This window comes from Cetorhinus maximus, chromosome 17 (genome assembly GCF_964194155.1).
Source record: "Cetorhinus maximus chromosome 17, sCetMax3.hap1.1, whole genome shotgun sequence".
NCBI lineage: Eukaryota > Metazoa > Chordata > Chondrichthyes > Lamniformes > Cetorhinidae > Cetorhinus > Cetorhinus maximus.
The window spans coordinates 82087341-82101537 of record NC_135895.1 but is presented as its reverse complement, the minus strand read 5'-3'; the positions used below and the strand labels follow the sequence as shown (position 1 = coordinate 82101537).

Below are 14197 nucleotides of genomic sequence, written 5' to 3'. Positions count from 1 at the left end.
GCATCCCTAGCCTCTTGTATCCTTCACATCCAGGCTTGGGAGTTAGCAAACATTGGTAGCAGAGGATAGCTGCCGGAAAGTTAAGATTGGAGACTGAGATTTACTTCCAGACAGAAGGTTAGAATTGCAATTAATTTTTTTTCGAGAGAAGACTAATTGGGGACTCTTTGAAGAAAGATGACTGAAACCAGGTGTAAGGCGCAGGATGTGATTTTCCACCACTGTTTTGTGAAACAGAACTTTATGAGCAATTGAAAAATTAGGCTGAGCCATGGACATGGGTTACCTCTCTGACAAAAAGAAACGGGATAGCTGTAGCACTCTCACTTCCTGCCAGGAACAAGATCTGTCACAAAGTGTTCTTGGGACTAGACACTCAAGATCTGAACAATGACAAAGGTTTAGGCAATCTCTTAAAATTCATGGATCAAATTTATATGAAAGATGACTTATTGAATGCCTTTGAGGTTTGGTCGGACTTTGACAAATTTAGAAAAATGAATGATTCTTCCATAGAAGAAAGCACCATGGAGTTTGAACCAACTATATGTGAGATTGCAGTGATTTCACATGGAACTCCTAAATCAGTACTTGCCTTTAAATTATTGGACTGTGCTAGGATATTAAACATGGATAGGCGCTTGGTTTTAACCAGAGTTAGATTCAAAGGGAGAGAAATACTTATGAATCAAGCGTCGAAACCTTAAAAAAGATTTTTGAGAAAGAATTCATTTCTGGCCACTTTTATGGCACAAAATTCTTCGGCAGTGACACCAAAGATAGAGGATACAATGCTGGTTGCATTTCAGGACCATTTGAATGTAAGGCCCAAACATCAGTATGACAGAAGAATTACTAACAAAGGGTACAAGGACAGAGACCCTTTTGGGAGCTATAACAGATGGCGGAAATTGGGCAATAATGGAAGGAGGATGAACCCCAAGATGCAGTCAACAAGTGCTTCAGATGCGGATCTAAGTATCGTTATGTGTTGAATTGCCCGGAAATGAAAGGCAGAGTTTTTGAGCCGACACATGATATCGAAGGCAAAGAAGGCAAATAGGACGATGCCAACCAATCAGAAGGAATTTCATTAGTTACCAAAAGTTTCAGTCTGGTAATGAGTGTCCTAGTCACAGATTCATTCAATTGCGCGGTTCTAGATAGTGGGTGTACATCCACGGTGTGTGGAGTGAGCTGGCTAAACTGTTACATGGATTCTTTAAGTAAAGGAGACCAAAGTAAAGTCAAAGAATATGACACTTCTGCTTGTTTCAGATTCGGTGATGGTAACACGTTGAAATTACTAAAAAGAATAGTCATTTCTGTATAAAATAGCAGGGGTAAATCACTTTATCAGTACTGATGTTGTATCGAGTGAAATACCTTTGCTGTAAAGTAAGCCTTCAATGAAAAATGCCCAAATAAAGTTAGACACGGAGCATGATAAAGCCATTGTCTTTGGAAAATCTGTAGATTTGCAATTCACATAGTTGCGACATTATTGTATTCTCTTAAGGCCTATCATCTCTAGACAGAATATTGAAGAGGTATTAAAGGCAGCTGGGTATAAGGATTTAAGGGAGAAGAAGCAAATTATTGCAAAACTGCATCGACAATTTGTGCATCCCTTTGGCCATAGGATGAAAATTCTGTTAACTAGACTTGTTGAGGATATTAGTGGAAAATGTGATGCTTGTAAAAAGTTCAGGAGACAGCCATCACGACCAGCAGTAAGTCTTCCATTGGTGAGAGACTTTAATGAGACCGTAGCCATGGATCTCAAAGTATGAGATAAAGAAAGAAATATTTTTCTTATACATTTTGTAATCGTAGTGACTAAATTTAGTTTGTAAATAGTAATTTTTAACAAAGCCAAAAAAAGTAATTATCGATAAAATAATGGAAAGATGGATAGGAGCGGGGATGGGTGCACCAGCTAAATTCTTAATGGACGATGGAAAAGAATTTGCCAATGAGGAATTCAGGGGTATGTGCGAAAATTTGAATATTGTAGCAATGTATACAGCAGCAAAAATCCCATTTAGTAATGCATTATGTGAGAGAAATCGGGCTGTGATTGACAAGATGCTCTGAAACATTTTGGCAGACCAATGAAATTGCGAATTGTCAACTGCTTTAGCGTGGGCAGTGCATGCAAAAAACATGCTTCAGATGGTTGGGGGCTGCAGCCCTTATCAATTATTTTATGACAGGAATCCAAAGATACCTTCAATAATGTGGGACCATCCCCTGGCTTTGGAGGGGACTACCATTAATTCCATTTTTGCAGAACATTTGAATGCTATGCATGCAGGGAGGAAAACATTTATTAAGGCTTCAGAAAAAATCAGGAGAGCTTTGAGGTATCGAAGCAAGCCATCAGAAATGCATTTTCAGCCTGGGGACATAGCGTATTATAAAAGAAAAGAGCAGAAAGAATGTAGAAGCCCAGGAAAAGTTAGTGGCACAGATGGCAAGACGATAATCTTGCAACATGGTAACCAAACTGTTAGAGTACATTCCATACGACTTACTGGCACTAATTGCAAATTGATGGAACCTGAACAAATGATGGAAACTGAAGATGCACCTTGCACACATGCATGCCAGACCTGTACGAACAACAGGTTATGGGAGATAACGTGCCAACTGAGAGTAGACCAAGTGACGGTGAAGATCAGGATAAGACAATCTGTCACAAAAATCAAATACCAAAAGTTGGAACTAGGGTGGCATATATGCCAGAAGGGGCTAATGAGTGGAAGGAAGCCACCACAGCAGGAATGGCAGGAAAGGCTATAGGGAAATACAAAAACTGGCTGAATGTACAAGACAAGGGGCAGAATATCAGATCTATTGATTGGCAGAAGGAAAAGCAAATGTGGAAAGCCAGGAAACATAGCGTAAGTTCAGACAGTGGGCCTAAAGGTGATCACAGCTCAAGGAAAAGATCAATGACTTGTGAAAGGAAGCCTAGTCCCAGGAGGGACAGGTCAAGTAGTAGCAGTCCAGAAAGGGACAGAAGATCTAGTAGGGGACTTGGTTTAGTTAGAGCAAGGACCACAGAACAGGCGAGGAGTCACACAAGAAGTAGGAGCCCTTACGATAGAGAAGCTCTAGTGGCTGCTAACAAATTAGACGGTAAATTAGTAAAGGAAGCAAAACAAAAATAATTTGACAATTGGAGAGTTTGGCATTTACACAGAGGTACCAGACAAGGGACCACCAGCATTGTCCCATAGATGGATATGTAAGGAGAAATTACGTCTCGATGGGACATATGAAGCTAAGGCCAGATTGGTAGCTCGGAGATTCGAGGAACAGATGGGTGACCAGGAAGTTAGAACAGACTCCCCAACAGCTGGAAAAGTAAGTTTGAGGATTTTCCCACCACTCCTAACGACATAATCATGGGAATCATGGTCAAAGCAGCCATTTTGTAAGTGGAGCAATTTCAAAGGTAAGTATTCTTAAAGCCTCCAAAAGAAGCTGGAGATATAGAGGGGAAATTATGGAGGTTAAATGAGTGTGTTTATGGGCTTAACAATGCATCCAGGGTATGGTATTTTTCATTTGGGTCTGTTATATTAAAAGCTGGTTGTGTTCAGCCAAAGGTAGATCCCGCAGTGTTTTATGGGTAATATGAAGGAAAACTAGCAGGCATTTTCTTAATGCACGCAGATGATTTCTTGTCAGGATTGGGGATCTGCGACATTTAAGAAATTTTTTTTTTATTCATTCATTCAAGGGATGTGGGCTTTGCTGGCTCGGCCAGTATTTATTGCCCATCCCTAACCCCTTGAGAAGGATTATATAGAAATTCAAAATTGGAAGTCGGCAACTGGAGCTTTTAAGTACATAGGGTTGGACATCAGGCAGACTAAGTTGGGAATAACCTTGATTTACCTAGAGAATGTTAAAAGGATCCCGATAAATGGGGTCAGATCCTCACTAAAGGAAGACTCCACAACTAAGTGAGAATCAGATCAGTTAAGTAGCTTAATTGGGCAATTAAACTGGTTATGAACGCAAACTAGACCAGATGCATGCTGTGATGTATTAGAATTGAGCACCATGCTGAAATATGCTACTGTTGGGGAAGTGCTAAAAGCAAATAAGACATTGAAGAAGTAAAGTTCAGAGGAATGTACTTTCAGATTTCTAGACCTGGATGACCGGAAGGGATAAAATTAGTTATTTTTAGTCATGCCTCACACGCTAACCTTTCTCAATGCTTATTCGAGTGCAGCAGGATTCATTATGTTTTTAGTGGGAAGAAATTATGAATGTTGCCCATTAGCTTGGGAATCAAAGAAGATAAAGAGAGTAGTTAAAAGCACCTTAGCTGCAGAGAGACTTGGGCTGGTAGAGGTGACAGATACGGCTATATATTTATCAAGTATTTTAAAGAAACTCCTATATCAGAGACAACCAAGGAAAAATGTGCCCATAGAATGCTACATAGATAATAGTTCGCTCTGGGACAATAACCATTCAGCAAAGAGTGTTGCAGAAAAGAGGTTGAGGATTGATCTCAAGAGTATAAAAAAGATATTGGAAAGGAAGGAAATTTCCAAAATTAAATGATTTGATGCAAGTCACCAGTTATCTAATTGTTTCACAAAAAGAACTGCTTGTCCAAAGGAATTGTTGAATATTCTCAAAGAGGGATGCCTTGTATGATAAAAGATTGTGACAACATGGAAATTTTCATGTTATGACCTTACTAATTCTTTTGATTTTTTTAAGAGAAAGGGGAATTTGAATTATGCCAAAGAGTGATTGTGTAACAGGGTAACATGTATTTTCATTTGATATGATTTTTTTAAAAATGCATGTCATTTTAATTTAAAGAAATTGGGGGAATCTGTTAGCACCTAATAGGTACTGTTTAATGACTGTTAAGTACCCAGTACTTGAAGCTAATAAGGTGAACAGGTGCTTGGGGGTTGGTTTGTTAATTATACTCGCATGTATATAAGGAGGAGTCAGCGAGCACTGGCTGTCTGGTGTGTTAGAGGGGAGAAGCCAGCTCTGTAGAAGGCAATAAACATTCTCTATCTAAGCATCATAGTCTCTTGTATCCTTCACATCCAGGCTTAGAAGTTAGCCAACAGTTGTAGAAGTTAACACAGCTTACTGTGACCGATAAGACAGCACTACAGCTCTGAAACAGTTCTGTAGTGTGCTTGGTATAAAATAGACCTCCCAAATAATTGCCAAAAAAGTTGCCCAGCTGAAAATTTTTATTTAAATACACAAATTGTGTTACTCGACATTCTCTTCTGAGCTCAAGTAAGTTCAGGCCATGCTTTGTTCTTAAACACAGAAAATTCTTAGAAAAGCTCATCTTTCGCCCTAATTAAAAGAGAGCAATTTTTGAGTACAGCAGCCAAAATGTGCTAATAGTGAATCTCAGCAGTCCTAGAATAAAATCATTGTTCACCAAAGAAAAGTTAGAATTATTGCCTTAGCCTGGATGAAGTGAATTTCCCTTAGTGAGTATGAATGATAAAAAATGGGTTTAGAAACTCTCTCAACAAAGATACTGAAAAATTGTGAAGCACGGTGACTCGCATCCAAACGAGTTTTTCAAGTCACACTTGAAAACTTTGAATGGAGCACAGTGTGCTGATGCCATGTTAATAATCACAGCTCCTTAGGTCCTGATTTATTTGTAATCCTTCACAAATGGAGTTCCATCATAAAACCACTATTGTAGTGTTTCTACCTCCAATTGCTTGAAAAGTCAAATCATTGAAAGATAGACCATACCAATGTCTGATTTGAATCTTGTTTTGGCCAGCTTAACTTGGTCCATTTGAGGCAATAGCTTTGGGTGATTATAAATCCACTTTGTTTTTACAACTATTTTCTAAACTTCAGCTTGCAGAGTTCATGAGCTTCATGTTCACGTGTAAGAGCCACCTTATTTGCTTTGTCATGTGGCTACAGCATTCAAGATCTTGCCTAATATGCGTATGAATTTGATTTGACTCAGGAAATTGTTTTGTACTATCTGTCACCATGTGCTTCTTTGATTGCGAAATTCTGTCAATTTGGGCCATAATTTACGGTCACAGGTCATCTAATGGTCTGCCTTTTGTGAGTGTGCCCTTCCATGTTTAGGTTTTTTAGAATTGAGCATGACAAGTTGCTGAAAGTGAGAACTAATAACATTGTAGCAAAGTAAACCAGGCATTCAGGAGCTATGTGACGAGGGCAAGAAACTATGTACCTCCTTAATCAGATTTTGTAACTCTGAAATTGATAAAGTGTGAATTAGAGAGGGTGAATTTAAAGCCAGATTAAGTACAGAAAGGGAAATAGAAGAAAAAGAAGATTGGATTAAGAGAGGGAAAAAAGACAAAGGAAAAGTTAAAATATTTAAATTTTGATTTGTGAATTCTCATGGTACTGAAAGTAACAAGTGTTATTTTCATATCAAGATCTCCCAGATTGGAGTTTGCACAGCTAGATGCCAAGTGAAACCCTGTGCACTTTGCCTTCCTTCCCTGAGGGCAGGATCTTCCGGTCGGCGGGCGGGGGCGGGGCCCACTCGCTAACGCATAAAATAATGCGGGATGACGTCAGGAGTTCCACCTAACGTCACCCCACGTCATTTTCATTTTCAGGTCGGCGGGGGCGCAGCTGAGTCAGCTGCACTGGCGCTGACCTGTCGGCGGCCTATTGAGGCCATTAAGAAACTAATTAAAATCATTAATGGACCTGCCCACCCAACCTTAAGGCTGGCGGGCAGGCCGGGAGCCCTGGCAGGCTTCAGAAAAAGCATGAAAACTCATCCTTGGGAGGCATGATGTTTCATGAGGGTATTTAAATGTTTAATAAAGGTTTCAGTTAAAGTTATGGACATGTCCCAACTCATGTGACAGTGTCACATGAGGGGACATGTCAGGGAAATTTTTCTATCATTTTTATTGCAAATTTTAATTCAGAGCCGATCTCCCTGAGACAGCACTTAGCCTCAGGGAGATCAGTGCGCTCTTTCGCATGCATGCGCGAAAGAGCACACTCCCGGCTGAAGGAATCTCCCCCCCCACCCCGCCTGCACAGGAAGTGCAGATTCCTGGCGGACATCACGCCAATTTCACATAAAATGGTGGCGCGCCCCCGATCAGAGGCACCGATTGGAGGCGTGCCCGTTCCTGTGCTTCCCCTCCCCCAACGAGGGGAAAATTTTTCCCTTAGTTTCAATCACTGAGTGACACACCTAATTGCACCAACTTGACATTTTCCATCTCCCACATAAGCCATCCACAGAATTGCAGAAATTACAGCACGAGCCCCTGAAATGGAGTGATCGATATTAATCCAGTTTTCAGCCCTTTCCTCATACCTTATTTTATCTTACTCTCAGAGATTTTCCCAATTCCATTTCAAAATGTCTTACAATGACTGCCTTAATTGCCACTTGTGGTAAAGCACTGCATTTTATACATGCTTTTAAGTTCCTCCTTCATTCCTCTGTATCTGAATCTATTCCCTCTTGCTACTGACTCACCAACCAGTATAAGCCTTACCCTCGCAAAACCTTCCCTAATTTCTTAGATTCCCCAGCTCCCTAACCACCAGAAGTGATAAAAGCTCTACTTTTTCATACCTGTGTCCCTATAGTTTCTCATTTTTGTGAATCTTCACAGTACTCTTTACACTGCTTTAACATCCTTATTATAATGATATGCACACAACAAGAGACAGTACACCAACTGTGGCTAGCCAATATCTTAGCATAATGACATGCACACAACAAGAGACAGTACACCAACTGTGGCCAGCCAATATCTTGTCCGAGTTTAATATTACTTCCTTACATCCATTGTGGAAAAGCTTACACCAAAACACATTTGTGTTCGTACTAAAAATTGAAAATTAAATCTTTGTTTTGTTTACCGTGGTATTTGTGGATCTCTTTAATCTCGTGGCATTTTGTTTCTTGAATAATATCTGTCATGCTCATGCCCTTTATGAGGAGCATTTATCGGTTGTTGTTCACAGCTTTAATTATTAAAATTAAAAAGACCGCATGATGCCATTGAGTGATTTGTATGTGTTTTTTAAATCTGAGGACCTGATGCAGCACCATCCCCACAGAGTAGCCGGCGATATATGGCAGCAGAGGCAGCCCTCATGAACGTACCACCAACTCCACCTTCTTCCAGGCACCTACTAACACATGGACATCGGAAGTCCCACAGCCTAGGATACAAGTCAGTAATCTGTTTAACTGTTGTTACTTCATGGTCACATATTAATTTTTTGGTGTGTAAGCTTGAAAAAACACACCCACTCTGTGGGAAATGCAATTTTGAGCTATTGGGAGAGGATGTATTTTAGCAGGCTATTTCTTGTCATTTATTTCACTTGGTTTTGATTTTTTTTCCTGGCTTTGGGACACATTTGTTTCTTTAAGATACATTAAAAAAATACAGTTCCTGAAGTCAAACCATCTTCAGTCCTTTGGAGTTAGGTGATAATTGTTCTGCTTCCTCATCTGGAAAAGAAATTGTGCCGTGAGTCATGTTTTCTTTTTGTTGTTGGGTGTTTCTCTGAAAGCTGCAGAATGCCATGGAGACCACTTGCAATGTTTATTACGGAGCCAGATAAAGTATACTCTTTGACCACAAGGGCATGCAACATCTTTTATATTGATTTTATGCCTCTGGCTCCCAGTTGGCCAACTTGCCATTGGGGTTGCTGTCAGTTTTATGAGCCTACACATCAGGAGTCAGCAACATGAGACCAACATGAAAAGAGTTAATCAACGGCATGGATAGCTTGAAAGTTGTGTGAGTGAAGCAAACCAGTAAAGGAAGTGAGTAGAAATCATAAGAAAGGCTACAGGTGTTTAGAAAAAAATCAAAGCCAAAAAACCTGAAGGAGAAAAGTATTTAAAAGAAAACTTAAAATACAATATTGGAGCACTTAGGATAAGTGAATCAAGATGAAGGGGGAAAAAACTGAATTGTGAACTGCACAGCAGTCTGAAGGTTCCATAGATAAATGCTCCTGCTGGTATGCTGCTAAGGCATACAAAGCAAGGAAGTCTGTGATAATCAGAGCTAAATGATCCCACACCCAATAGATCAAATTTAAGTTCTGCAGTCCTGCCGCAACCAATTGTGAATGGCAGTGGGCAATTAAACAACTAACCGAAGGAGGAGGCTCCATAAATATGCTCATCCTCAATAATGGGGGAGCCCAGCACATCAGTTCAAAAAACAAAGTTCAGCATTTGCAACACCTTCACCAAAAAGTACCAAGTGGATGATCCACTTTGGCTTCCTCCTGAGGTTCCCAGCATCACAGATGCCAGTCTTCAGCCAATTTGATTCACTTCACATGATATCAAGAAATAGTTGAAGACACTGAATTCAGCAAAGGCTGTGAGACCTGACGACATTCAAGCAGTAGTATTGAAGACTTGTGCTCTATAAATAGCCACACCCCTAGCCAAGCTGTTCCAGTACAGCTAATACTCTGGCATCTACCCAGCAATGTGGAAAATTGCCCATGTATGCCGTGCCCACAAAAAGCAGGACAAAACTAATCAGGTAAATTACCACCCCATCTACTCTCAACCATCATCAAAGTGATGGAAGGTGCCATCGATAGTGCTATCTAGTGGCGCTTAAACAGCAATAACCTCACTGAAGCTTGGTTTTAGTTCCCCCAGGACCATTGGCTACTGACCTCATTACAGTCTAGTTCCAAACATGAACGGAAGAGCTCAACTCCAGAGGTGAGGTGAGAGTGACCGTCCTTGATATCAAGGCAGTATTTGACCGAGTTTAGCATCAAGGAACCTAGCAAAATTGAAGTCAGTGGGAATCGGAGAAAGCTCTCCACTAGTTGGAGTCATACCTAGCACAGAGGAACATGGTTGTGATTGTTGGAGTCCAATCATCTCAGCCCCAGGACATAGCTGCAGTTGTTCTTCAGGGCATTGTCCTATGCCCAACCAGCTGCTTCATCAATGACTTTCCTTCCATCATAAGGTGAGAAGGCTGATAATTGTACAATGTTCAGTGTCATTCGCGAGTCCTCAGATACTGTGCCCCTATTGCAGCAAGGCTTGGGCCGATAACATTTTCACCACAAGTGGCAGGCAATGACCATCTCCAGTAGGAGAGAATTTCCCCATGACATTCAATGGCATTGCCATCACTGAATCCCTCACCATCAGCACGCTGGGGCTACCATTGATGAGAAAGTTAACTGGAAGAGCCATATAAATACTATGGCTTTAAGAGCAGGTCAGAGGCTGCAAATTCTGTGGTGAATAACTCACCTAGTGCCTCCCCAAAGTCTGTCTACCATTTACAGGGCACAAATCAAAAGTGTAAGGGAATACTTCCCACTTGCCTGGATAACTGTGGCACCAGTAACATTCAAGAAGCAGATCACTTGATCTGCACCCCATCCATCACTTTAAGCCTTCACTCACTCCACCACCAATGCACAGTGGCAGCAATGTCTATGTACCATATGCAAGATGCAGCAATTCACCAACCCTCCTTTGACAGCAGCTTTCATAATCTCTACCAATTGAAAGGACAAGGACAGCTCATGCATGGGAACACCGCCACTTGCAAGTTCCACTCCAAGCCACTTATCACCCTTACTTGGAACTGCTGTCATTCCTTGAACTGTCACTGGATCAAAATCCTGGAACTCCCTTCCTAACAGCACTCTGGGAGTACCTACACTAGATGGACTGCAACGGTTCAAGGAGGCGGTTCACCGCCACCTTCTCAAAGGCAGTTAGGTTTGGGCAACAAATGATGGCCTTGACAGCAATGCTAGCATCCCATGACAGTATTTAAAAAAAGGTTGGACTGTGCAAAGTTAGCTGATGTGTCTTGGGGACTACAGTTGGCCTTCATTCCTTAGTGTGGAACTAGGAAAAATCAGTCAGGAATCTCAATTCTGAACATTGGAAAATCTATTTGTGTGGATTTCAGGTGATTGCAGCAGTAATCTCAGTTGTGATGCTGTTGAAGTTAAATAATTTTACACTCATTGGCTGACTCACACATGAAGAATGGCACTGGATGAAATATTAGAGAACTGCTGGTTCACAGGAAACTGCCTTTATGATAGGGTGGCACAAAGTAATGGGGTAGATTAAAAAAGAACCATTTGAAAATAAATGAGACTACACTGAATACAATCATTAAAGATACTGAGAAGTGTCAAGAGTTGCATGAAAGTGAAGTTGACTTGAGGGCTATATTTGTTTCCAAGCATTGCTTGCTATGTCGTTTGCATGCCAGGAACAGATTTAACAGCTTATAACAGCTTAAACAGCTTTAACATAAGATATGTCTTCTGCTGAGTTCACCAAGGACTGCTGTTTTTCCTGTTTGCAATTGTCTGTTGGATGGAGGAAGGTGGTATGGATGCCAGGGTTAAGTTTGGGCATGGAGGTTAATATCAATAATTTGCCTACTGGAGTTAATGGGGATAGTTTAGGTACCTGGTTTAATGGGAATAGTTTAGACTGCTGGAGCATAAGGAGATTTGAGACAAATGTGCAATAACAAGTGAAATTCCAAGAATTATTTTTAAACTTCAAATGTATGAACAAAAATATGTCCTCTTCTCAGCTTGAGTAACTTTGTTCTTTATTTCTCCCACCAATCAACCACCACCTTCTTCAAAGAAACTCAAAACCTGTAAAATACAACTAATTCACTTGAGACAAAGTTATACTGGCCTTGCCTGAGCATCCCAAACTGTCCACAATCAACCCTATCTCAAGGTACCCACTCAGAGAGCTTGCCCAAACTATTACCACACCCACTGGTCCACAGCTTACTTATCCATCTCTTCCCCCCCGCATCAAAACAGAGAAATTTTGCCCACTGCTTCATCCTCACCATGATTGCCATTGAAACACTCAATCATCTGCCGTTTCAGCTTCTCTATCAATCCTTGCCAGCTTCATGAGTTCCGCCTTACAAAAAACTCCAGCTCACTGGCAATCTATCTGCCAGCATCCTGTCTGAAATCCATGCTTAAAGGGATAAATTGTAAGGAGAGGTATTCCAAAATTAAGAATACCTTCCTGTAAAAGAATAATCTTCACAACATGGTGAATATGCTAACATTCAATTGGTTCAGATTGTGACATTCTTTCACTATATTTTGTTTCAAGTAAACATTGATGCATTGATTCATTAACCTAATTGCCAAAAATATTTCCTAATCTCTACATGGAAACCAGTCTAGTTTTTCTGCTTCACATCTTGAAGGTGAAATATCTCTCAGGAGGAAAGGGATTCTATCTCTGGATCTCTATTCATTGGGCCATTACTTCCAAGCTGCCCAGTGTCAGATTTGGGGGGAGTATCCCAAAGATGTGCTGGGGAATCCCTCTCAGAAGTTCCCAGGTAAGGGTTTGCATGGCAATTGCCCAAAAGTGCACACTTCCTCTGGACGATTGCGCTGTGTTGGGAACCACCCGAAAATGCGGTTTAAATCGCAAACTTTGGATTATTCCGTTAGGGTTACACAAATAGCTACTCAGAAAAAGTTATAAGAATTAAAACCTCTTCTAACTTCTGAGTAACTATTGTAAGGACCCAGACAAACCCCACAGGATCACCGCCACATTCATGACCAACCCCCCCCCCCCCCCCCGCCAAGCCCCCGCCCCCTACCCATCGGGGCACACCCAACCCCCGATTTCCCTACCCCCCAACCTCCAATTTCCCTGACCTCCGATTCCCACCCCCCCCCCCCCCCCCCCCACCCAAACAATGGACCCCTCTCCCCTCACTCCCCACAGACTTTGACCCCCCACCCCCCGTCAATCCCCGGCCTCTGACCTGACTGCCCGCCCCCCTCTTCCCCTCCCTACGGACTTCGATCCCACGTCACCTCTGACCAACCCCCGACCTCGGACCACCCCCCCACGACACCCCGTACCCCCTGTAAAAAAAGGTGTGGCCCCCTTGAATCCACTGGAGCTGTACTTCGCTGGGGCCTGTGAGGAGTCTTTTGACGCAGGCGTCAAGCAACTCCGGTGAACGGAATGGTCAGCATAATTTTCAAGACCAGAGTGTGCATTTATTTCTTCTAATTCCTGCGGGCCAGCACTTTCTGATGCTAGTTGGAAGTTACAGTCCATTATGCTTCATGCTTTTGTTCTTTTTGCACAGACATGGGTTGAAAGCTATTAATTTGGCTCATTTACTTCCAGTCAAAGTATAAATAAATGGACACACAAAAATGCTAAAACTTCCTTCCAAGGGAAATGCCATTGATTCTTTTTCTGAATAATTAAGTAATAAAATAATAATTTGAAAAAGGAGTAGCTTACAGTGTAGCTTTAAAGCATTCATGTTATTTTCAGAAATTGCAGTAGAATCTTTAGCCTTTGGATACAAATCATCTTATATCTACAGTTATCCAGTGCATTTGTGTGAATTGGGTTACAATGTAAAAATTGATACTGTTTGTTACATGAAGGTGAAAGTGGGATCTGATTAATTATAAATTCTATTTATGGACTGGAAAGCAATTTTCTTATGTACAAGTTTTTTTATGCTCTCATAATAAACATCACTAGTAATCAATAGGGACATGTTTCGGGGGCAAAAAGTGACGAAAAGGAATTCTCAAATCACGCATGTACACTTAAACTATATTGCCTAAATGAGAAGAATTCAAGTTAATGTCTTTTTTTCACAGCTTTATCCACAAGATGAATACAGTAGAGTTTAAGAGCGCTACATTCCCGAATGGAAGACCTCGGCACCTGCTAGATGACAGTGTAATGGAAAACTACACCCCTTCAAGAGTTCAGGCAGAAAGTTCCACCATTTCCAGTGGAATATCAATAGGTGTGTGAATAGATCTGATCTTTTATATCAAAAAAGCTTGGGGTGAAAACTACTTGGAAATTTAGAGTGGGTATAATAACAATGTTGGATGTTATTACATGGTCCACAAAATATTTTTAGTTCATGTTGAATTAACTTGAGGTAAACAAGTGAATAATAGGTTGGCATTGCATCAGACAAGGGAGAAAAGTTCCTGAGATTTGAATCAGTTTCATCATGAAATGTGAGATGCAATCCAATTGCAATCAATCACATAACATTTACAGTGCTACCAATGGGCACTGTACCTTTGAAGTCTTGAGACCGCACACTGTTCCTAATATTTA

At 41.0% G+C, this 14197-nt stretch overlaps 1 protein-coding gene across 12 annotated transcripts in view; it reads left to right on the top strand.

The window, feature by feature from the left end:
• ralgps2 (Ral GEF with PH domain and SH3 binding motif 2) overlaps positions 1–14197 on the top strand; it is a 674317-nt gene that overhangs the window by 488910 nt on the left and 171210 nt on the right. For all 12 annotated transcript variants that reach the window (XR_013579343.1, XM_078561532.1, XM_078561535.1 and 9 more), the window contains 2 exons: positions 8090–8231; positions 13720–13871. Coding sequence is in view for 11 of the 12 variants with exons in the window: in XM_078561532.1 (XP_078417658.1) it covers positions 8090–8231; positions 13720–13871 (294 nt within the window). In the remaining variant the exon portion in view is untranslated. The remainder of the gene's footprint in view (positions 1–8089; positions 8232–13719; positions 13872–14197) is intronic.